The sequence below is a fragment of the Somniosus microcephalus genome, chromosome 1, assembly GCF_052327205.1.
Source record: "Somniosus microcephalus isolate GS21.2 chromosome 1, FLI_Smic_1.0, whole genome shotgun sequence".
Taxonomy (NCBI): Eukaryota; Metazoa; Chordata; class Chondrichthyes; order Squaliformes; family Somniosidae; genus Somniosus; species Somniosus microcephalus.
Genome location: NC_140987.1, coordinates 248468803 through 248493550, shown reverse-complemented (window position 1 = coordinate 248493550; position 24748 = coordinate 248468803). Strand labels below are relative to the sequence as shown.

Genomic DNA, 24748 nt, shown 5'->3' with positions numbered 1-24748 from the left:
GAACGATCTAATTTAAAGCAGCCTCTCCCTCGCTAAAAGGTGAGAGCCGGAGGGAGATTTTGCGGGTGAAGAAGGGCGGCCGCCAGCGCTTCAGGCCCGGCTGGTCTTTAATGGCTGCCACTCACCTCAGCTCCGCTCCTGCTCGGCAGTTTGAAGGATTAGGCCCCGCCCACAAACGCCATGAAACGCCCCCCAATTGGTCAACCATCACGTCACTCAAAGCTAATGAGCGGTAGGATTGGTCAACCGCTAATGAGCGGATTTTGAACGTTATTTGTATACTGTCCAAACAATTTTTGTCTCGCCAAAAAGTAAATATGCCTATGACACTCCGCTAATCATCAGCTTTCTTTTGATATAACATATGTGTAGGTACGCTCTATAACTTTTGAGTGTATAGCGGACATAGGACATGCACACAGACAGACAGACAAACCAACTGCTTTATATATATAGATTTATGGGAGTAACAAAGTAGCTTCTAGCTAGGATTTTAATTGCAATGGAAGCCTCCAACAGTACAATTTCCGTATTATATCTTTTTTCTAAGACTTTAAAATTAACTTAAGTTAGCTGTATTCTCAAGAGTTCCTTTGTCTTTGTGGGGACAAAAGACAAACCATGATTACTGCTTATGAATATAAATACGAGCTGTTGAAGTATGTGAGCTTGAAGATTCATATCAGAGCCAAACAGACTACACGCAAGCAGGCAGGCTGGTTGATATGGAACATAAGAAATAGGAGTAGGAGTAGGCCATACGGCCCCTCGAGCCTCAATGTCATGGCTGATCATCGACCTCAACTCCACTTTCCCGCCCGATCTCCATATCCCTTGATTCCCCAAGAATCCAAAAATCTATCTATTTCAGGTTTGAATATACTCAATCAATGACTCAGCAGTCACTCTGGGGCAGAGAGTTCCAAAGATTCACAACCCTCTGAGTGAAGAAATTCCTCCTCATCTCAGTCTTAAATGGCCTACCCCTTATCCTGAGACTATGCCCCCTAGTTCTAGACACTCCAGCCAGGGGAAACAACCTCTCAGCATCTATGCTGTCAATCCCCTTCAGAATCTTGTATGTTTCAATGAGATCATCTCTCATTCTTCTAAACTCCAGAGAGTATAGGCCCATTCTACACAATCTCTCATCATGGGACAGCCCTCTCATCCCAGGAATCAACCTAGTGAACCTTCGTTGCACCGTCTCCAAGTATATCCTTCTTTAGATAAGGAGACCAAAACTGTGCACAGTACGCCAGGTGTGGTCTCACCAAGGCCCTGTACAATTGTAGCAAGATTTCCTTACTCTTATACTCCAACCCCCTTGCAATAAAGGCCAACATGCCATTTGCCTTCCTTATTCCTTGCTGTACCTGCATGCTAGCTTTCTGTGTTTCTTGCACGAGGACACCCAAATCTCTCTCACCACCAACATTTCAAAGTTTCTCACCATTTAAAAAAATTCTGTTTTTCTATTCTTCCTACCAAAGTGAATAACCTCACATTTCCCTACATTATACTCCATCTGCCACCTTACTGCACACTCACTTAGTCCATCTATATCCCTTTGCAGACTCTTTGTGTTCTCCTCACAGCTTACTGTCCCACCTAGCTTTGTATCGTTAGCAAACTTGGATACATTACACTCGGTCCCTTCATCTAGGTCATTAATATAGATTGTAAATAGCTGAGGCCCCATCACTGATCCTTGTGGCATCCCACTAGTTACAGCCTGCCAACCTGAAAAAGGCCCGTTTAACCCTACTCTCTGTTTCCTGTCCATTAACTGATCCTCTATCCATGTTACTATATTACCCCCAACCCCATGAGTACTTATCTTGTGTAATAACCTTTTATGTGGTACCTTATCGAATGCCTTTTGGAAAGCCAAATATACTACATCCACTGGTTCCCCTTTATCTACCCTGCTAGTTACATCCTCAAAAAACTCTAATAAATTTGTCAAACATGATTTCCCTTTCATAAAACCATGTTGACTCTGCCTAATCATGTTATGATTTTCTAAGTGCCCTGATACCACTTCCTTAACAATGGATTCCAGCATTTTCCCGACAACTGATGTCAGGCTAACTGACCTGTAGTTCCCTGTTTTCTCTCTCCCTCCTTTCTTGAATACATTTGCTACCTTCCAATCCACTGGGACCATTCTAGAAGCTAGGAAATTTTGGAAGATCAAAATCAATGCATCCACTATCTCTTAAGCCACCTCTTTTAGAACCCTAGGATGTAGGCTGTCAAGAATTCAGGTGTCAAAGGCAAACAAAGACACCAAAATGGCCAGGGAACTGTTCCCATCCTATCTACTTGAATGATAAAATTGACTGATAACATGATTTCTTGCCCAAAGGGAAAGCACTTATTTGATCTTGTGCCTTGGAGTCCAGAAGAATTGTATAATAGGTGTGGATTTTCTCAGTTTACCTGCATGTTTCCACGTGGTAACAATGGTAAGGGCTCTCTGGAATCGACTGCCCAGGTTATGTTCATCAGAGACTCAGTTAAAACAATTCTGGACAGAACTGCTAAGATTTTGGATTCTTTGTTATTTTGTTTGAGAGGTTTAAGTATTGTCTTAAGTCAGATACTGTACTGCTGGTTACTTGTTCTATTTTTTGCTTCTGTGCAAAGTGTTCTTCCTGAAAGTGAATTTAACTCAACTTAAGGTTGAAAAATACATTCAGGCAATGTGGTATTTTCCACCGTTCAGGGTGGATAGGAGCTCATGATGGGCAATCCACACAATCTCTGGTGTGAAATAACAAGGCAAAAGGATAACTATTACTCATGGAACTTTATGGAAACTGTTTAAAGTGCTGGGAAAATCCAATTGTAACAGCAATAGCTAAAATTGATCGTCTAAATCAAAATGCAAATTATCAGGATCCATTGGTGAGCTGGAAACCATCTTCCCCATGCCCACTGATCACATAAGGATAAACAATTGAATAGGAGGAACAGCTTGCTAAAGCTGCAAAGAAGTTCCATCTATGTGATGGAGAATGGTCAGAACATATGCCTTTCAGATTTGTACATTATGCATCAAATCAAATCAACTTTTATTGTCATTGTTAGTGCACAAGTGCAGTACAACGAAATGTAGGCTTGCAGTTCCCGAGAGTGTACATTTGGATTAAGACATTTAAACATTCAACATACATTTGGCTTGTAGTATATTAACATAAATATAACCATAATAAAGTGCATTGGCAGATGTGCAGGCTTTAGAGTTTATTTGTGGAGTTCAGTAGGATGACAGCCCTGGGAAAGAAGCTGTTCCTAAATCTGGTCGTACGGGTGCGAATGCATCTGTAGCGTCTCCCAGATGGCAGGAAGGCGAACAGACTGTGGCTGGGGTGGGTAGGGTCTTTGATGATGGACCGTGACCTCCGTAGACAGCGTTTCTGGTATATGTGCTTTATGGTCGGTAGCCGGGTGCCGGTAATGCGTTGGGCAGTTTTGACTACCCGCTGCAGGGCTTTCCGGTCATAGTAGCTACAGCTGCCATACCATACTGTGATACAGTTTGTCAGGATGCTCTCTATAGTGCAGCGGTAAAAGTTAGAGAGGATCAGGGGTGACAGATTACATCCCTTCAGCCTCCTTAGGAAATATAGGCGCTGCTGGGCCTTCTTCACCAGAGAGGAGGTGTTGAGGGACCAGGAGAGGTCTTCCGTGATGTGGACTCCGAGGAGCTTAAAGCTGTTCACCCTTTCCACCACAGCCCCATTGATGTGGATGGGGGTGTAACTTCCGCCTTTGGACTTCCTGAAGTCCACAATGATTTCTTTTGTTTTCTTGGTGTTAAGGGCCAGGTTGTTATCGGTGCACCACTTCACGAGATGCATTGAGTGTAGGTGAAGAGAGTTCAGGTTGTGGCCTAGCTGTAAGCCTGCCTCTGTAATTTCTCAGCATAAACAACAGCAATGGTGTTATTGGATAGGTAGATTTTATTTCCCTCCTTTTTAGGTTCTCTGTATGTTCTTTAAACAAGAGCGCTCCCAGATGCTTACCAAAGCTCCTTCATTGGGAAGGGCCCAAAAGCAGCACTGGTCCACGCCCTACCTGAAAAGGTGCACTTTGTCCTTTTTAGTATTTCCCCAAAATTACATGGATGAGATCAAGAATTTACTATATCAAGAATCATGGACAGAAACTTGTATCCTGCTGCTCCATAGTAGATTTTTTTTTGGTTATCCTCATGTCCGACATGCAAGGAAATTCATTACCATGTTTAAGAGTCTCTGAGCCAAATTGCTGAGAAATCTATGCCTGTAGAATTTCTGTTTGCCCGATAAAGTATGAAAACTCTCTCCCCATACAACACCCTACTTACTGAAATCCAGAGAGTTTCGATGCAGATTGCTTAGGAATCTCCCGAATGAATGGAGGAGTACTGTTGGAGTTGAACTAGCTAAAATCATGCAGCTTACCAATAGGGCACTGGTAAGCTTCCAGTTGCTTGTCTAGCTAAGAGCACCCTACTCATTAGGTCATTGTGTAGTGGGACTATCTGTTGTTAAATGGGGAAAAAACTCAGCCCCAAGTGACAGGTTTACTCCTCCAGGTTTGATTAGGGAATCACGCTAGCTGATTAATCAACAGTGCCCTTATGTAATGCAAACTTACCTGGTTCAGGTACTGGATTCTTAAGTCAGCCAAAAAGGGTTAATTAGGTTCTGATACAAGAACATAATCTTGGAGTTACTTCAATCCCAAAGAGACCCCACTTATAATCATAGTGGATAGGACAACAAAAGTGATCTATAGTCAGCCCTGGAGTCTCAGGGAAGGACCTATTAATTGAAGCGCATAGCCTCATCGGTCCCCCTTGCTGTGCAGGTCACAATATTGTGTCTATGCATCCAAAATCCATCACATATAATCCAGAGGAAATTCTGCCAGTACGGGGTACTTGTTGGGTAGGTAGATAGAACTAGGGCTATTTCTTCCTGCCCGTTGCTACCCTTCGTGCCTATATTAGGATTTCCTGTATTTATCCTTTATTATGTGGAAAAACTATAGGATAGGCTGCCAAAGTCTGAACAATTCCTTGGTGGTTATAAGAACTCTAACCCACAAAGCCTAGCTGAGAATAGTGGAAAACTGCCCCTGATTCTCACTTATGATCCTAGTGGAGGATGAAAATAAAAATCCAAGAATGCATGTGGATAATTCCACCAGGCCCAGAATGGAATTCCTGTCACAGTCAGGGTTCTATGGAAAGTTTAAACAGGAATTATTGTCGAAGGAAATGTGACTAGATCGCAATGTATAGGAATGTTGAGAAACAGCACATTCCTCTCCTTTCACCACCGTTTCTTGTCCTCATCCTCCAATTCAGGATCCTTTATTTCTGAGTAAACTACTGGTTTCAGGCAAGTTACCCAGCACAGTCCAACAGTGACAGTATAAAACTGGGATCCCCTAGTGTCAGTATAAAACTGGGATCCCCTAGTGCCAGTATAAAACTGGGATCCCCTAGTGCCAGTATATCTATTGGCACAAGTACTTTGTGTTGGCCGTTGTGTACCGGGGCCATTACTGTAGCCATATGCTGCAAGAGGATTGCTCTGTTGGAGGACATAACTTTAAAAGAATTCCTCAGAGAATCTGATATTAGGTTCTTTGACTGATGACTTACTTTTGGATTGGCATGACTGTGTGGGTGAAAGCATTTCTCATTTGAAGCTAGTTCTTTATGCTATTCAACAGTGTCACTGTCAATTAGGAGTAGAATACTGATCAGTGCCAAGCTCCTTGTAGAATCCTGTGAAGTGCTAATTACTGTGCCAAGGGGTGGTTTAATCGCCTGAATGTCAGCTGAGGATTTTGATGCCTTTGCCATTTTCATTTTCGTTCCGGTGTTAGATGTCCCCAAAGCACTAATTTTTTTTAAAATTATCGGGGTGTGGGCGTTGCTGGCAAGGCCAGCATTCATTGCCCATCTCAAGTTGCCCAGAGAAGGTAGTAGTGGGCCTTCTTATTAGTGTCCTGATAGACTCTTAACTATCAGAGGGCAGTTAAGAGTCAACACTGGTGTGGGAGTGGAGTCACATGTAGGCTAGACTGGGTAAGGACGGTAGATTTGCTTTTCTGAAGGACACTAGTGAACCAGTTGGGTTTTTATGACAATTTGACAGCTTCAAGGTCACTTTTACTGATACAAGCTTTTTATTTCCAGATTTTTTTTTTAATGTTTTCAAACCAAATTCAAATTCTGCTCTCTGCTTTGCAGTACAGACCTCTGGTTGGCTAGTGTAGTGCATCCCATTGCTGATAATGCGGAACTATTTTGTGATTGGAGCTGGAAGAAATTGTATGAGCCCCCTTATGAACCCGGATTACTGCTTCTCCCTCCAACCCCCACCTGTCCCCCCCTTCCCGGTTTAATGAGTCAACATAGAAAGTTGCTCAGTTCCTACCGTCTGCTGGGTCTTTCTTTACAGTGATTCCTATCTGCACCAGATTCATTTTCTGACAGAGTGCTTCTTGCAGCAATAATAAACACTGGAGGGAAGGAAAGGAACTTCTATGTTTTATATAAAGTAACAATATAGAAACATAGAAAAATAGGAGCAGGAGTAGGCCATTGGGCCCTTCGAGCCTGCTCCGCCATTCAATATGATCATGGCTGATCCTCTATCTCAATACCATATTCCCGCGCTCTCCCCATACCCCATGATGCCTATTGTGTCTAGAAATCTATCTATCTCCTTCTTAAATATATTCTGTGACTTGGCCTCCACAGCCTTCTATGGTAGAGAATTCCACAGATTCACCACCCTCTAAGTGAAGAAATTTCTCCTCATCTCAGTCCTAAATGTCCTACCCCATATCCTGAGACTGTGACCCCTCATTCTAGACACCCCAGCCAGGGGAAACATCCTCCCTGCATCCAGTCTGTCTAGCCCTGTCAGAATTTTATACGTTTCAATGATATCTCCTCTCATTCTTCTAAACTCTAGTGAATACAGGCCTAGTCACCCCAATCTCTCCTCATACGACAGTCCTGCCATCCCTGGAATCAGTCTGGTGAACCTTCGCTGCACTCCCTCTATGGCAAGTATATCCTTTCTTAGTACTCCAGGTGTGGTCTCACCAAGGCCCTGTATAACTGTAGTAAGACATCCTTGCTCCTGTACTCAAATCCTCTTGCAATGAAGGCCAACATACCATTTGCCTTCCTAACTGCTTGCTGCACCTGCATGTTTGTTCTCAGTGACTGGTGTACAAGGACACCCAGGTCCCTTTGTACATCAACATTTCCCAATCTATCACCATTTAAATAATACTCTGCCTTTCTGTTTTTTCTACCAAAGTGGATAACTTCACATTTATCCACGTTATACTGCATCTACCATGTATTTGCCCACTCACTCAAATTGTCTAAATCGCCTTGAAGCCTCTATGCATCCTCCTCACAACTCTCAATCCCACCTAGTTTTGTGTCATCAGCAAACTTGGAAATATTACATTTGGTTCCCTCACCCAAATCATTGATATATATTGTGAATAGCTGGGGCCCAAGCACTGATCCCTGCGGTACCCCACTAGTCACCGCCTGCCACCCTGAAAAATTCCTACTTTCTTTTTCCTGTCTGTTAACCAATTTTCAATCGATGCCAGTATATTACCCCCAATCTCATGCACTTTAATTTTGCACACTAATCTTTTATGAGGGACTTTATCAAAGGCCTTCTGAAAATCCAAATACACCACATCCACTGGTTCTCCCTTATCTATTCTACCAGTTACATCCTCAAAAAACTCCAGTAGGTTTGTCAAACACGATTTCCCTTTCATAAATCCATGTTGACTTTGTCTAATCCCATTGATATTTTCTAAGTGTCCTGTTATCACATCCTTTATAATAGACTCTAGCATTTTCCCTACTACTGATGTTAGGCTAACCGGTCTGTAGTTCCCGGTTTTCTTTCTCCCTCCTTTTTTAAATAGTGGGGTTACATTTGCCACCCTCCAATCTGCAGGAACTGTTCCATAATCTATAGAATTTTGGAAGATGACAACCAATGCATCCACTATTTCCATGGCTACCTCTTTTAGTGCTCTGGGATACAGATTATCAGGCCCTGGGGATTTATCGGCTTTCAGTCCCATTCATTTCTCCAGCACTATTTTTTTACTAAATACTAATTTCCTTTAATTCCTCCTTCTCACTAGACCCTTGGTTCCCTAGCATTTCTGGGAAGTTATTTGTGTCCTCTTCCATGAAGGCAGAACCAAAGTATTTGTTTAATTGCTCTGCGTTTTCCTTGTTCCCCATTATAAATTCTCCCGTTTCTGACTGTAAGGGACCTACATTTGTCTTCACTAATCTTTTTCTTTTTACATACTTATGATTTGAGGGCAAATTGGATAAGTGTGGAGTTTTCAGTTAATTTTGACCTTGTATGTAAACATGTGGGCGTACTGGTCGGAAACAAATCGAGGACGACTTAGGCAGCTGTTATTCATCCCCACAGTCATTGTCAATTCAGTTGCGTTGGTACCTGTGCCCTTGAATGAACCTCCCCAAGGAGTCCAGAATAATGTTCCTCCAACTCATTTTTCTGCTTTTGCCAGCTCGCCTCTCGTTCCTTCATCTGTTCAGCTAGTTTATTGAAGGTGGCTTCTTGGCTTTGCTGCAGCTGGTGTATAGTTTCATCCTTATTCCGACAGATGCGCTCTAAGTACGACTCCTGCAAGTTCCAGAATTAGGATTGGGTTAGAAACATTCATATAAATATGTACTGTTCAGAGCATAAATATTGCATGATGATTCCGATCCATAAACTTTTATTTGGAAGTGTACATTACATTTTCACAGTTGACTGGCTATAATTTCATGTATGGTTATTAATTCCCCAAACTGCCGTATCTGAACATGTGCTAACCATTAGCAATGATATTTCTAGCTTAGGTTTTGATATAAACACAGAGATTTTTAATGGCAAATAACCAAAATATACTTTACTCCATTTACACTGTTAAGATTGATAGGTTAAAGAATTAATAAGCTATGAGTATAAAAGGGTCATTCCTTGTGTACGGTAATATTCTAAAGCACAGTATTTTCAAATTTAATGCTAACAACTTGTAGGATATATAATGCAGAACAGTGGAATACTCAATAGAAGACACCAACTAATTCAACAAGTGACAAGTTCACAAACAAGTTATGAAACCTTTTCTCCTTGCAGTTTAGCGTTTACTTTTCAGTTGAAACAACTTTAAGGGGAGGTGAAGGCACCGTACATTTGCAGGGGAACACTGTTGTTGTGCATTTTATAAAAAAGGTCAATAATAGATTAGCACACTGCCCGCTTATGCCTTTGGAACCTAGACTAACGGCAAACTCATTCAAGTGTGACCCACAAGAGGAGTGAAATTCCTCCTGTAAAGAAAATGCAACTCTGCAACTAATGAACTGCTAACAAAACTGCTGCAGCACACAACTTAAAAATGTGAGTTATGGGAATGTGATTTTGGCAGCTAGTCACTAAATTACAGTAATAAACAAACAGTCTATACAAATGTAATTGCAATTATGGCACATTGTTGGGACAAAGCAGAGGAGGATACCAGATGCCTACAACTCATCAGTGACAGATAAAAACAGAAGGGGATTGGCACAGTTCAGGTGGTCAGGTAAGGCTGCTCACCCAGGCCATGGTCTGAAATAGGGACTGGGTTATGGAATACTTAATATAATGGTTACATACTCAAATACAGTATACATTATAAATATGGTTTAATTAGATTATAACTGTAATTGGGCAGCCAATTTATAAAATATGGCCCTTGGTCACTTAAGTGAAAAGCCCATTCATGTCATTGGACCCTGCCCCACTTAGGACTTCCAATATCCCATTTTGTGTCCCCTAGTGTTGGGCTAAGAGTTTGCACCAAACACATAATGGATGGTGTCAAAGCGAGGGGTTGAGAATAGCGTCCCTTAATGCTTGTTGAAATAGTGGACCATTGCTATATCATTGGTCCTGCTGTGTACCCGAGATCCTTGAAGTGGTTGACGGTGGATAGGCAATGGCAAACATTCAAAGATCGCATGGATGAACTACAGAATTTGTTCATCCCAGTTTGGCATTAAAATAAAACAAAAAAGGTGACTCAACCGTGGCTAACAAGGGAAATTAGGGATAGCATAAAATCCAAGGAGAGGGCATATAAATTGGCCAGAAAAAGCAGTAAACCTGAGGATTGGGAGCAGTTTAGGATTCAACAAAGGAGGACAAAGGGATTAATTAAGAGGGGGAAAATAGAATATGAGAGTAAGCTTGCAAGGAACATAAAAACTGACTGTAAAAACTTTTATAGATATGTGAAGAGAAAAAGATTGGTGAAGTCAAGCATAGGTCTCTTGCAGTCAGAATCAGGGGAATTTATAATGGGGAACAAAGAAATGGCAGACCAATTAAATACATACTTTGGTTCTGTCTTCACAAAGGAGGACACAAATAACCTCCCAGAGATGTCAGGGAACATGGGGTCTAATGAAAAGGGAGGAACTGAAAGAAATCAGTATTTGTAGGGAAATGGTGTTAGGGAAATTGACGGGATTGAAGGCCGATAAATCCCCAGGGCCTGATAATCTACATCCTAGGGTACTTAAGGAAGTGGCCCTAGAAATAGTAGATGCATTGCTGGGCATCTTCCAAAATTCAATAGACTCTGGAACAGTACCCATGGATTGGAGGGTAGCTAATGTTACTCCACTATTCAAAAAAGGTGGTAGAGAGAAAACGGGGAATTACAGACCAGTAAGCCTGACATCGGTAGTGGGGAAAATGCTAGAGTCCATTATAAAAGATGTAATAGCAGAGCACTTGGAAAACAGTGACCGGATCGGACAAAGTCAACATGGATTTAAAAAGGGTAAATCGTGCTTGGCTAATCTACTGGAATTCTTTGAGGATGTAACTGGTAAAATAGATAAGGGAGAACCAGTGGATGTGGTGTATTTGGACTTTCAAGAGGCATTCGATAAGGTCCCGCATAAGAGATTAGCGTGTAAAGTTAAGGCACATGGGATTGGGGGCAAGGTATTGACTTGGATAGAGAACTGGTTGGCAGACAGAAAGCAAAGAATTGGAATAAACGGGTATTTTTCCGAGTGGCAGGCAGTAACTAGCGGGGTACCGCAGGGATCGGTCCTTGGACCCTAGCTATTCACAATATATATTAATGATCTAGATGAGGGAACTAGATGTAATATCTCCAAGTTTGCAGATGACACAAAGCTGGAGAGGCGTGTGTGCTGTGAGGAGGATGCCGAGAAACTCCAGTATGATTTGGACAGGTTGGGTGATTGGGCAGAAGCATGGCAGATGCAATATAACGTGGATAAATGTGAGGTTATCCACTTTGGTGTCAAAAACAGGAAGGCAGATTATTATCTGAACGGCAATAGATTGGGAGAAGGGGAAGTGCAACGAGACCTGGGTGTCCTTGTGCACCAGTCGCTGAAGGTAAGCATGCAGGTGCAGCAGGCGGTTAAGAAGGCAAATGGTATGTTGGCCTTTGTAGCGAGAGGGTTTGAGTACAGGAACAAGGATGTCTTGCTGCAGTTGTACAGGGCCTTGGTGAGACCACAGCTCGAGTATTGTGCGCAGTTTTGGTCGCCTTATCTGAGGATGTTCTTGCCATGGAGGGAGTGCAGCGAAGATTCACCAGGCTGATACCTGGGATGGCAGGAATGACGTATGAGGAGAGATTGGGTCGATTGGGCTTATACTCGCTGGAGTTTAGAAGAATGAGAGGGGATCTCATTGAAACTTATAAAATTCTAAAAGGGCTAGACAGACTAGATGCGGGAAGGATGTTCCCGATGGTCGGGGAGTCCAGAACCAGGGGTCACAGTCTAAGGATAAGGGGTAAGCCATTTAGGACAGAGATGAGGAGGAATTTCTTCACCCAGAGAGTGGTGAACCTGTGGAATTCTCTACCACAGAAGGCCGTAGAGACCAATTCATTAAACATTAAATTAAATATATTGAAGAAGGAGTTGGATATATTTCTTAAGGCTAAAGGGATCAAGGGATATGGGGAGAAGGCAGGAACAGGGTACTGAATTTGGATGATCAGCCATGATCTCATTGAATGGCGGAGCAGGCTCGAGGGGCCGAATGGCCTACTCCTGCTCCTATCTTTTATGTTTCTATGTTTCAATGCCAGACACACTACTCGAAGCTAAACCTGACACATTGGTTACATGTCATAGGGAAAATAAGGCTGCATCAACAAGTACGTGGAGCACCGTGAAGAAGGCTGATGCCATCAATTATCTTTATTCATTTTAGAACATGACTTTTTTTAAACGTATTTTAAAACAAAATCATCAGGAGCAATTTAAAAACAAGCTTGAGCATTCTAGCACAAAATAAGAAAAAGTATTCCAATCAGAGCTTGAATATTGTTATAAATGAATTTGTTTCAGCTTAATATTATGCAAATCATGGTGATAGAAGTCTGTGATGGGAAAACAGAATACTTTCTACTTTGGCTACCCATTATAAACATACTGGTCAGGTCCTGTATAAATTGGATGTGGAGATCTTTCCGTGCTGCCTCAACAATACAACTTAACCTCGATCTCAGCGGAGCACCTTAAACTGTGCCAGGGTGACCAGCAGGTCACATAGCCTCTCTAAGTTATGTTGTGGACTCTCGCTCAGTAGGAATTGGACTAAAATTGGCCAGTCCAATTAATTTCAAACCTTTATAATCAACAGAGAAAATTCTTATACATGCCAACTGTCCGTTTCACACAGACAGCATGCTGTCCCTTTGCCCGTATTTGCAGATGAAAATAAATAATCTTAATTACGGTTTTACCCCATGTCACAATGCTCGCCATATAATAGTCATGAAATTAACTTCTTTACTCCATTCTGGCTCATACTGGGGCATGGTTTCATGGGTGCAGATTGCCCTCTAATTCTTCACCCAGATTGCCACTCGAAGGGTTGAATTTTGCCAGTGCTCAGAGGCGAGTCCACTGTCAAAATCTAAAAGACTGACAGCGGGTCGGGATCCCTCTCTTAATAGGTATTTAAGCAACCAGGTTGTAACGATTTTTCCATGTTTTTTATGAGGTACCCGGCGCTCGGGGGATTACGTCAGGTAAGTGTGTCGGGTTCTCAATTACTCTCCATTGCTGTGAATAGTTGACAGCTGCAAAAGTGATATAAAAGCTACCATTTCACAACTGTTCAATTTCCAATCTTAGAAGCTGGAACCATCAGGATTTGGAATACACTTTTCAACTTTATGGAGGCTTGAAGTGTTTGGAGCAAACTCTCTATCCAGTGTCACCTCCTTGGAGCAACCTCTCTTACCACTGACAGATCGCTTCTGTCATCTCAACTTCAGCTGCCATCTATTCCATCATCATGGGTGCCCTTAAAAAAAAATCTCACCTTGTTCCTCAGAATCCCACCACGATTAGTCCCAACACCAACATCACTCGGCACACCAGCAGCACCAACAACAGTACCAACTTTCGCCGCAATCACCTGATGCTGCACAGGATACAGGGCATCAGCACTTGACCACATTGCTGCCCGGGATGCCAGCGATGACCTCACTTGACTCTGTACACCCTGGCTGACACATGATGCGCCAGATTGGCACCATCCCAAACCAGCACCAGAAAGCATCCCTACAATGTCCAAGCCATTCCTTTCACACTCATCACCATTGCCGGGGGAGGTGGGAGGGGCGGTGGGTGGTGGGTACCCTTATGTCTCACCATTCACTGCAGCTCACTAAGACACTTCCAAAGGTGCACACAAATCTGTCCAAGAAGACAAATTATTGAAAATAAAGGTTTCAATGTTTGAGAACACGTTAACAGAAACTTTACATGAACATTGCATAAAACATCCAAGTGCCTACCCTTGTGTGTTGTTAGTTGGTATGATTGGACTAGGATGAGGGTTGGTATGATTGGACTAGGATGAGGGTGAGTGTGAGGGGTGGCTAGTGAGATGGGGAAGTGATAATGTAGATAGAGAGGGATGGGTGGAGGTGCAAGGTGAGTTGGTGTGAGTAAGGATGTACAGGAGTAGGGTAGGGAGAGTGATGGGGATGTGATAAGAAGCACAGCAGGATAAGGCTGAGTGTGGCTTTTGCAGTAACGTTTCGTGATCTACTCAGATCATTGAAAGGTTTGCACCACTGCAGCCTGATCCTCCTAATGACATCCCTGCTTGTGCCCTCCCATGCAATGTGCAATCAGACTGTGTTGGTGTCCTGGGGAGCCCTAAATGTGCAAGACAATGAGTGCTGGCATGCTACCTGACTGCTTGACTGTGGCGGGGCATCGCAGCAGAGCCCAATCGTGTCATTGCTTAAAATCCACACACTTTGCAGCAGGAGTAACTGGAAAGTAACCAGCAGTTGCTTATTTCACCCATCCCCAGCTGAAATGAGCTCATCAGCAATCAAAAGTCAGGAACTTCCTAGCCTGTGTGGCTCAGTGCCACACAGTGCACTGCAGCAACCCACTCAACCATCACAAAATCTACTCCCAAAATCAACTTTAATAAAAAAAACTATGGACTAAATGTTAAAAATAAATGTCTAACTTTAAGTTTCAGATCATAAGAACATAAGAAATAGGAGGAGTAGGCCATACGGCCCCTTGAGCCTGCTCCGCCATTCAATATCATGGCTGATCTTCAACCTCAACTCCACTTTCCCGCCCGATCTCCATATCACTTGATTCCCCTAAAGTCCAAAAATCTATCTATCTTAGCCTTGAATATACTCAATGATTCAGCATCCACAGCCCTTTGGGGTAGAGAATTTCAAGATTCACAACCCTCTGAGTGAAGAAATTCCTCCTTATCTCAGACTTAAATGGCCGGCCCCTTATCCTGAGAATATGCCCCCTTATTCTATACTCTCCAATCTCACAGAATCTACCCTGTCAACCCCCCCTCAGAATCTTATATGTTTCAAAATAATTCAATCTTGCAGCTGTGCTGATGTCCATAAACCATTGGGGCTGGATTTTCTCAATGGGAAGCTTTTGGAGGCGGGACTGCTGCTTGCCGGCTTTCAATCCCGCCTCCATCAGCTTCTGGCCAACCAGCGAGATTTTCCCGATTGACCTTGTTAAGCCCGTCCAGCAGACTCAGCAGGCCATTAAGGGGGAAGTCAGTGACAGAGCACGTCAACATATGACCTGCCATCAGTCAATAACTTTAGGAAGAAGAAATGTCAGCGTTTGACAGCTCTGTGAAGCTGTCAAACACTTGACATTCTGTGTAGTTTGATGAGTGTGTGTGTTCAGGACTCATCAAACCTTTCAACTTTACATAAATCACCTGGCTGTTGGTTTGGAGGATCCAACAACCAGTCTGTGATATCTACAATGGAGAGGTCGAGACTCTGGCTCCACAGCGGCTGAAGGCTGTAGGCAAAAACAAAGGTAAGTGAACATTTTCTAACACTTTACAATCACCTTACATACTTACCACTCCACACTTGCACCCATCACTCACCTCTACATTGCAGTTTCAGACCACTTCGACCCCCACAGACCTCCTACTCGTCTCCTACACCCTGCCAGGGTTCCCCCGAGGTCGGGAAGCCTGCACCTCGTAACGAAAAATGGGGATAATCCTATTTTCTGCCTGTTAACTACTTGTTAACAGGCAGTTATTAGGCTTTAATCCCTTTCCCGCCTCGAGAAGACGGGACCCGGGGCAGGACGGCTTCCAGCCTCCTGGCAAGAGGACACGGAGGCAGGTTGGCGGCGGCTTTGCCACCCGCCCCCAAATTCTGCAACGTTACTGGCAGTCCCGCCTCCATATCCGCCTCCTCGGGGCTAACAAAATCCAGTCCCTTGAGTTTCATGCTCATTATTTAGGAAGTCAGATGGATCGCCATTAATTATTTTATATTCCTTAATATACAGAACCAAAAGACCCTGCCAGAATATTAGAGATAAAATTGTACACCTTGTGTATGCCTGTTCAGGCATGTAGTAGAGTAAATTGTATTCATTATGATGGAGGGCTTTTTTTTCTCTCTCATGTGTAGTGTATATCAATGTCAGCTTTTGTGTGCCATGCACTTACATCCAGGAATCTAGTCATTTACAGAATTGTATCAGTTCATGTAACCCTGACAGATTACCATTAAACAGCAGAAAGGTAACAGCAGAATAATCAGTACATCACACTACTTCTGGGATATGGCCATGTGCATTTAAACCTTTAAAAAGTTATTGACTGAATTTTTCTTTCATCCCATTTAGTCAGGTGAACACACCCTGAATACAATACCATTAACTGCTTTAAAAAAATACAAGAAAATTCTCACTAAATAACTAATGAAGAGTTAAGTCTTTTGACTAGATAGCTTGCTATATGTATTAATTTCAAAAGCAAATATCAATGTGTAGGCATTATGTTCACAAACCCATGCAAACACAACAGTGAAAGCACTACAATACTCATGGGACTAGTTGTCAGTTGCAAAATTTAAATTAGATATCAATTTGTTTGCGAGCAGATAGTTTTAGCCAATTGCAGCACTAAAGTTAATGCTGGGCGAAAAGGCATGCAAGTGACCCTACCCCAGAATGTTGCACTGCATTCTTTTCTCCTGGTGAGCTCAACAGATTACAACCACTAGTCTAAATATATATTTTAATATTAACTCATTAACATTACCAAGCTTTTTTTCACAATCAGGGGAAATAACAGAACTCGAGAGCAAGAAAGCAGCTCTACAGACACCTGAAGGCCAAGGTCCAACAAAAAACTTGCGACCTAAAGAACAGATGGTGGGTAGAGAAAGCGCAGGAGATCCAGCAGCTAGCCGACAACCACGACATGCGTGGATTCTTTAGCGCAGTCAAGACCATCTATGGCCCAAGCACCCAAGGCCCTACCCCCTCTGTGGGCCAAGAACGGAGAGGTACTCATCAAGGACAGAGAGGCAGTCAGTGCCCGCTGGAAGGAGCACTTCGAAGATCTCCTTAACCGCGACTCTGTCTTCAACACGCATGTCTTCAACTCCATCCCGCAGTATGCTACCCGCCACCATCTCCACACAACCCCAGACCGGCATGAGGTTGAAAAGGCCATCCAACAACCGAAGAACAACAAGGCCTCAGGAGCAGATGGAATCCCCGCTGAGGCACTAAAGCATGGTGGAGAAGCACTACTGGCGCGAATTCATGAACTCATCTCTCTTATCTGGAAGGAGGAGAGCATGCCAGGGGATCTCAGAGACGCCGTAATTGTGACCATCTTCAAAAAAGGTGACAAGTCTGATTGCGGTAATTACAGAGGAGTTTCCCTGCTGTCTGCCACAGGGAAAGTCATCGCAAGAATCCTCCTCAATCGCCTTCTCCCAGTGGCCAAAGAGCTCCTCCCAGAGTCCCAATGCAGATTCCGCCCACTAAGGAGCAAAATGGACATGATCTTCACCGCACATCAATTACAAGAGAAATACAGGGAACAGCACCAACCGCTGTACATGGCCTTCTTTGATCTCACAAAGGCCTTCGACACTCAACCGTGAGGGATTATGGAGTGTCCTCCACAAATTCGGCTGCCCTCAAAAGTTTGTCACCATCCTCCGCCTGCTTCATGACGACATGCAAGCCGTGGTCCTGACCAACGTTCCACCACAGACCCAAATCACGCACGAACCGGGGTCAAGCAAGGCTGTGTCATCGCACCAACGCTCTTCTCGATCTTCCTTGCTGCAATGCTCCATCTTACCCTCAGTAAGCTCCCCACTGGAGTGGAGCTAATTTACAGAACAAATGGGAAACTGTTCAACCTCCGTCGCCTCAAGTCCAGATCCAAGGTCGCCCATCCTCTGTCGTCGAATTACAGTATGCAGACAACGCTTGCGTCTGCGTTCACTCGGAGATCGAACTCCAAACCATCGTCAACACCTTCACTGAAGCGTACGAGAGCATGGGCCTTACACTAAACATCCGTAAGACAAAGGTCCTCTACCAACCTGCCCCCGCCACACAGTACTGCCCCCAGATTATCAAAATCCACGACAAGGCCTTGGACAACATGGACCACTTTCCATACCTCGGGAGCCTACTGTCAACAAGGGCAGGCGTTGACGACGAAGTCCAACACCGCCTTCAGTGTGCCAGTGCAGCCTTCGGTTGACTGAGGAACAGTGTGTTTGAAGACCAGGACCTCAAACCCGGCACAAAGCTCATGGTCTACAGAGCAGCAATGATACCCACCCTGCTGTATGCCTCAGAGACATGGACCATGTACAGCAGGCACCTCAAAGCACTGGAGAGGTACCACCAATGCTGCCTCCACAAGATCCTGCAAATCCATTGGCAGGATAGGCACACCAACATCAGTGTTCTTGCTCAGGCCAACATCCCCAGCATCGAAGCTTTGACCACGCTCGATCAGCTCCGATGGACGGATCACATTTTCTGCATGCCCGATACGAGACTCCCAAAACAAGCGCTCTACTCGGAGCTCCGGCATGGCAAGCGAGCCCCAGGTGGGCAGAGGAAATGCTTCAAGGACACCCTCAAAGTCTCCTTGAAAAAGTGTAACATCCCCAACGATACCTGGGAATCCCTCGCCCAAGACCGCACAAAGTGGAGGAGAAGCATCTGGGAAGGCGCCGAACACCTCTCGTCTCTTCGCCGGGAGCAAGCGGAAGCCAAGCGCAGGCAGCGCAAGGAGCGCACGTCAACCCAAGCACCCCACCCACCTGCCCCTTCAACCATCGTCTGCCCCACCTGTGATAGAGACTGTAGGTCCCGCATTGGACTCATTAGTCACCTGAGAACTCATTTTTAATGTGGAAGCAAGTCATCCTCGGTTCCGAGGGACTGCCTAAGAAGAGTTGTCAGTTGCAAAATTTAAATTAGATATCAATTTGTTTGCGAGTAGATAGTTTTAGCCAATTGCAGCACTAAAGTGAGTGCTGGGCGAAAAAGCATGCAAGTGACCCTACCCCAGAATGTTGCACTGCATTCTTTTCTCCTGCTGGTGAGCTCAACAGTCACTGCAGATTACAACCACTAATCTAAATATATATTTTAATATTACTGTAACTCATTAACATTACCAAGCTTTTTTCACAATCAGGGGAAATAACTGTGTTCTATTTTGGTGGTTAACTATATTAATCAGATTAATAACAATAAAAAATACAATAGTAATAATGAACTTGAAATAGCAATTTCCCTCTCCGGTATATATACTGTATTGTAATACACTGCACGAATTGGGTGTTTCCTTACGCGACAATGGAGACTATACTTCCAAAGTATTGTCAGTTTGAGTCTGATTCAAAAACTTGAAATGTTTAATTATGTGAAAGGTGCTATATAAATGTAAGTTTTTGTTCTCTGAATTAATAAACTTGAATCACAATTAATAAATTCAGCCAGTCAGATGAAAGAAATTGGCATTGAGCTTGAATAAATTAAATGGAAGAATTTAATCAGCCAATTTGCACTGCAAGAATGTAACTAATGTGAAGAAGAAAATGTTCACATAAGCAGAACATCACAGTGTAACACAGAAAGGGTGATAAAAATTGCATATACATGTGTATGTATGTATGATCCAAGAAGGCTTTACACAGTGAAAATTTAAATCTCATAAGAGTCTGTGGTAAACCACTGTTGTTGTTGTTGTTGTTGCACACTGTTGTACCTATGCATGCCTCAACATGTCTCGGCTGGCTCCACCCACACAGGCCCAGGTATAAAGGTGATTGACCTGCAGCCCCCTGCCTTCTTGGAACCCAGTCAACCACGAGAGGCATGCTCTGTTCTTTGCTAATAAAAGCCTTTAGTTACTCTCTTAACTCTCAGTCTTTTATGAGTAATTGATAGCGCATCAATTTTATTAGCAAAAACAAAATGTCGACATTTGCTGAACAGCAGGCTGCTGCACCAAACGCTGAACAGCAGGCTGCTGCACCAAACGCTGAACAACAGGAGCTGCTGCGAGCCCTCAGACCAACATGCCTGGACCTAGACCCCCAAGAAGCGGGTTCGGCTACCAAATTCGCACATTGGCTGCATTGCTTCGAGGCCTACCTGCAAGCCTCAACTGTGACCCTGGACGAAAACAAGTTGGAAATCCTGGCCTCAAAGGTGAGCCACCAAGTTTATACAATAATCCAGGACGCGACGACCTACGCGGCGGCTATCGGTCTGCTAAAAGGGCAATACGCACGCCCGGTAAATACGGTCTATGCCCGGCACCTCTTAAGATCCCGCAGACAGCAGCCCGGGGAATTGGTGGAGGCCTTCCTACGGGCACTACGGATACTCGGCCGAGACTGCGATTGCAAAGAAGCATCAGCCGCAGCACACACGGAGGGACTGATCCGAGATGCTTTTGTTGCGGGTCTAAGGTCCGACTACTCCCGGCAGAGACTGTTGGAAAAGGGAGAAATGGACCTGAGAAAGGCAGTGTCCCTCGCGCTCTCGCTCGACGCAGCCCACAGGAATATGGACGCCTTCTCCCCTAACCGCTCCGCAACGTGGACGCCACAACCTTGGGTCATGGGACCGCCACCTTCAACTGCTGCTGCGATGTCCAAGGCACAGAAATGTTATTTTTGTGGCCAGGCAAAACACCCCAGAGCACGCTGCCTGGCGAGAAACGCTACCTGCTCCGGCTGTGGGAAGAAAGGACACTATGTCAGCGCCTGCAAAGGTAAAACCGCTAACGCCAGCAGCGCGCGTGCGAACCGTGGGGGCAGCCATCTTGTCCGCCATCTTGGACTCCCCCAGCCGCGTGGGGATCGGGACCATGGGCGCCGCCATTTTGTCCGCCATCTCGGACGTCTCCAACTTCAACCACGGGGGACCCGGACTCAATCACCGCCTCATCTGACGACCACATCGACTCGCTCGACCATACGCTGGCCTCCGTGACGCTGGACCAATCTCTCCCTCATCAACTGTCCAGGTCCATGATGGACATTAAGGTAAACGGCCGCGCCACTACCTGCCTTTTTGACAGCGGGAGCACGGAAAGCTTTATCCACCCCGACACAGTGCGGAGTTACTCTCTCCCGGTCCTGCCGACGCGACATCAGATCTCTTTGGCTTCCAAAGCCCAGTCAGCGGACGTCGGTGGCTACTGTGTAGTGACCCTTTCAGTAAGGGGCACAGAATAAAAAATTTTAAACTCCTGGTCCTGCCCCATCTTTGCGCTGCCGTTCTACTGGGGTTGGATTTTCAGTGCAACCTTAAGAGTGTCACATTAGCGTACGACGGACCCCTCCCCCCACTCACAGTCTGCAGCCAGCAGCTTTTAAATCGCCCGCCGCGCAACATTTGCAGCCTCTCCACCCTTAAAGTCCCCCCCCCGTCCTTGTTCGCTAACCTCACCCGCGACTGTAAGCCCATCGCTACCAAAAGCAGGCGCTACAGTGCCGGGGATAGGAGCTTCATTAAATCCGAGGTAGCAAGACTCCTGAAGGAAGGGATTATTGAAAGTAGCACCAGCCCATGGCGAGCACAAGTGGTGGTAGTGAAGACTGGCGAAAAACAGCGCCTAGTTATTGACTACAGCCAGACGATCAATCGCTACACCCAGCTAGATGCATACCCACTCCCCCGCATATCTGACATGGTCAATCAGATAGCACAATACCGGGTGTTCTCGACGATTGATCTGAAGTCGGCATACCACCAGCTCCCCATCAGGGCTGAGGACCGCCAGTACACAGCTTTTGAAGCTGACGGTCGTCTCTACCACTTCCTCAGAGTTCCCTTCGGCGTCACCAACGGGGTTTCAGTCTTCCAACGGGAGATGGACCGGATGGTCGACCAGAACGCGCTCCAGGCCACTTTCCCCTATCTAGACAACGTCACCATCTGCGGCCGCGACCAGCAGGACCATGATGTTAATCTAGAGAAATTCCTCCGTACGGCCCAGCGGCTGAACCTAACATACAACAAGGACAAATGTATGTTTCGTACCAAGCGCCTTGCCATTCTTGGCTGTGTAGTGGAGAACGGAGTCATCGGCCCCGACCCCGACAGGATGCGCCCCCTTATGGAGCTCCCCCTCCCCCACTGCCAAAAAGCACTGAAGAGATGCCTAGGGTTTTTCTCGTACTATGCTCAGTGGGTGCCCAACTATGCGGACAAAGCCAGACCCCTCATCAAGTCCACCTCCTTCCCCCTGACAGCAGAGGCCTGTGCAGCCTTCACTCTCATAAAAGGAGATATTGCGAAGGCCACAATGCACGCAGTGGATGAGTCCATCCCTTTCCAAGTGGAGAGCGACGCATCCGACTTTGCCCTAGCTGCAACCCTTAACCAGGCGGGGAGACCCGTGGCCTTTTTCTCAAGGACCCTCCAGGGCCCCGAGATTCGACACTCCTCTGTCGAAAAGGAGGCCCAGGCCATTGTGGAAGCTGTGCGACATTGGAGGCATTACCTGGTCGGAAAACGATTTACCCTGCTCACTGACCAGCGTTCAGTAGCTTTTATGTTTAATAATAAGCAGAGGGGCAAAATCAAGAACGACAAGATCTTGAGGTGGAGAATCGAACTCTCCACCTACAATTACGATATCTTGTACCGGCCCGGGAAACTCAATGAGCCCCCAGATGCCCTATCACGTGGTACATGCGCCAACGCGCAGGTCGATAGACTGAAGACCCTCCACAATGACCTCTGCCACCCGGGGGTCACCAGGTTTTTTCACTTCATCAAATCCCGTAACCTGCCCTACTCCATCGAGGAGGTCAGGACCATGACCAGGAACTGCCAAATCTGTGCCGAGTGCAAACCGCATTTTTATAGGCCAGACAGAGCAAGCCTGATCAAAGCCACGCGCCCCTTTGAACGGCTGAGCGTCGATTTTAAAGGGCCCCTCCTCTCCTCCGACCGCAATGTGTACTTCCTCAACATAATTGAGGAGTACTCCCGTTTCCCATCCCTTGCTCAGACATGACCAGTACCACGGTCATTAAATGTCTGAATGACCTCTTCGCCTTGTTCGGTTTCCCTAGCTATATTCATAGCGACAGGGGCTCATCCTTTATGAGCGACGAACTCCGGCAGTACCTGCTCTCGAGAGGTATCGCTACAAGCAGGACCACCAGCTACAACCCCCGGGGGAATGGCCAGGTGGAAATGGAGAATGCGACGGTCTGGAAGGCAGTCCTTTTAAACTTGAAATCTAAGGGCCTTCCGACCTCTCGCTGGCAGGAAGTCCTCCCTGCGGCGCTCCATTCCATTCGGTCACTGCTCTGTACAGCCACCAATGCTACCCCTCACGAGAGAATGTTCTCCTTCCCCAGGAAGTCCACATCGGGGATCTCGTTACCGACATGGCTGACTTCTCCAGGACCCGTCCTACTGCGGAAGCACGTGAGGTCCCATAAGACGGACCCCCTGGTCGAGAGGGTGAGCCTCCTCCATGCCAACCCTCAGTATGCTTACGTGGTGTACCCGGACGGGCGGGAGGACACAGTCTCCATACGAGACCTCGCACCTTCGGGTGCTCCCGAAACACCCCCCTCGCCATCCACCACTACCCACGCCTACCCCCAGTACGCTTACGTAGCGTACCCGGACGGGCGGGAGGACACAGCCCCCACACGAGATCTCGCACCTTTGGGTGCCCCTGAAACACTACCATTGCCATCCACCACTACCCACAACCCAACCCCGCTAGACGGCATGCCGCAGCCCCAGGACCCGTCATTGACCACCCAACCACTCAATGAGACGCCAGACTCAACGTTGGATGCTGCACCATCACCGCCGCCACCACGACGATCAGGACGGCATACAAGGCCACCTGATAGACTTACTTACACGAATCATTAGTACACTTCACCCCGCCGGACTCAATTTTAAACAAGGGGTGAATGTGGTAAACCACTGTTGTTGTTGTTGTTACACACTGTTGTACCTATGCATGCCTCAACATGTCTCGGCTGGCTCCACCCACACAGGCCCAGGTATAAAGGTGATTGACCTGCAGCCCCCTGCCTTCTTGGAACCCAGTCAACCACGAGAGGCATGCTCTGTTCTTTGCTAATAAAAGCCTTTAGTTACTCTCTTAACTCTCAGTCTTTTATGAGTAATTGATAGCGCATCAGAGTCCTACCAACAAACCCTTTTGTGGTTACACAAATACAAAATGTGACAAGTGACTAAGGGATGGAAAATATACTGTTCAGAGGAGATCGTGGGAAGTCTCTTCTGCACAGAAATTGAATTTTGGAGGAATGGGAAAGTACTGAAAGCAGAAAATTCAGACAAGCAGGTCACTTATATATGAAGAAGTTAAAGGACTACAAGGAACCAAGCCCAATTGGGCTTCATACAAAGATATTTAAAGAAGTGGCTAGCGAAATTGATCATGCCTTTCCCTATCTCTAAGGAATCATTAGAAACAGTAGTGCCTAAAGATTGGAAAGTACCTAAGGATTTCCAGTCTTTAAAAAGGGGCATTAGGACACCCTAATGAACTACAGGCCAGTGAGATCACTATCTGTTGTGGATAAGTATTGGATGGCATCTAGTAAAAGGGAATAATGAAACACCTAGATAGGTATGGCATTCCAAGAGGGAGTCAGTGTGGACTTACGGGAGAGAGCTTTTGCATAACAAATGTATTGGAGTTCTTGAGGAAATGACAGATCTTACTGAAAATGAAAATTCTGTAGATGTAATATATTTAGATTTCAGCAAGGTTTT

The 24748-nt window shown here is 45.4% G+C and overlaps 1 protein-coding gene across 6 annotated transcripts in view; it reads right to left on the bottom strand.

Annotated features, from left to right (window-relative positions):
* ccdc171 (coiled-coil domain containing 171) overlaps window positions 1-24748 on the bottom strand; it is a 311057-nt gene that overhangs the window by 149976 nt on the left and 136333 nt on the right. For all 6 annotated transcript variants that reach the window (XR_015078843.1, XM_085991681.1, XM_085991690.1 and 3 more), the window contains one exon: window positions 8535-8723. Coding sequence is in view for 5 of the 6 variants with exons in the window: in XM_085991681.1 (XP_085847807.1) it covers window positions 8535-8723 (189 nt within the window). In the remaining variant the exon portion in view is untranslated. The remainder of the gene's footprint in view (window positions 1-8534; window positions 8724-24748) is intronic.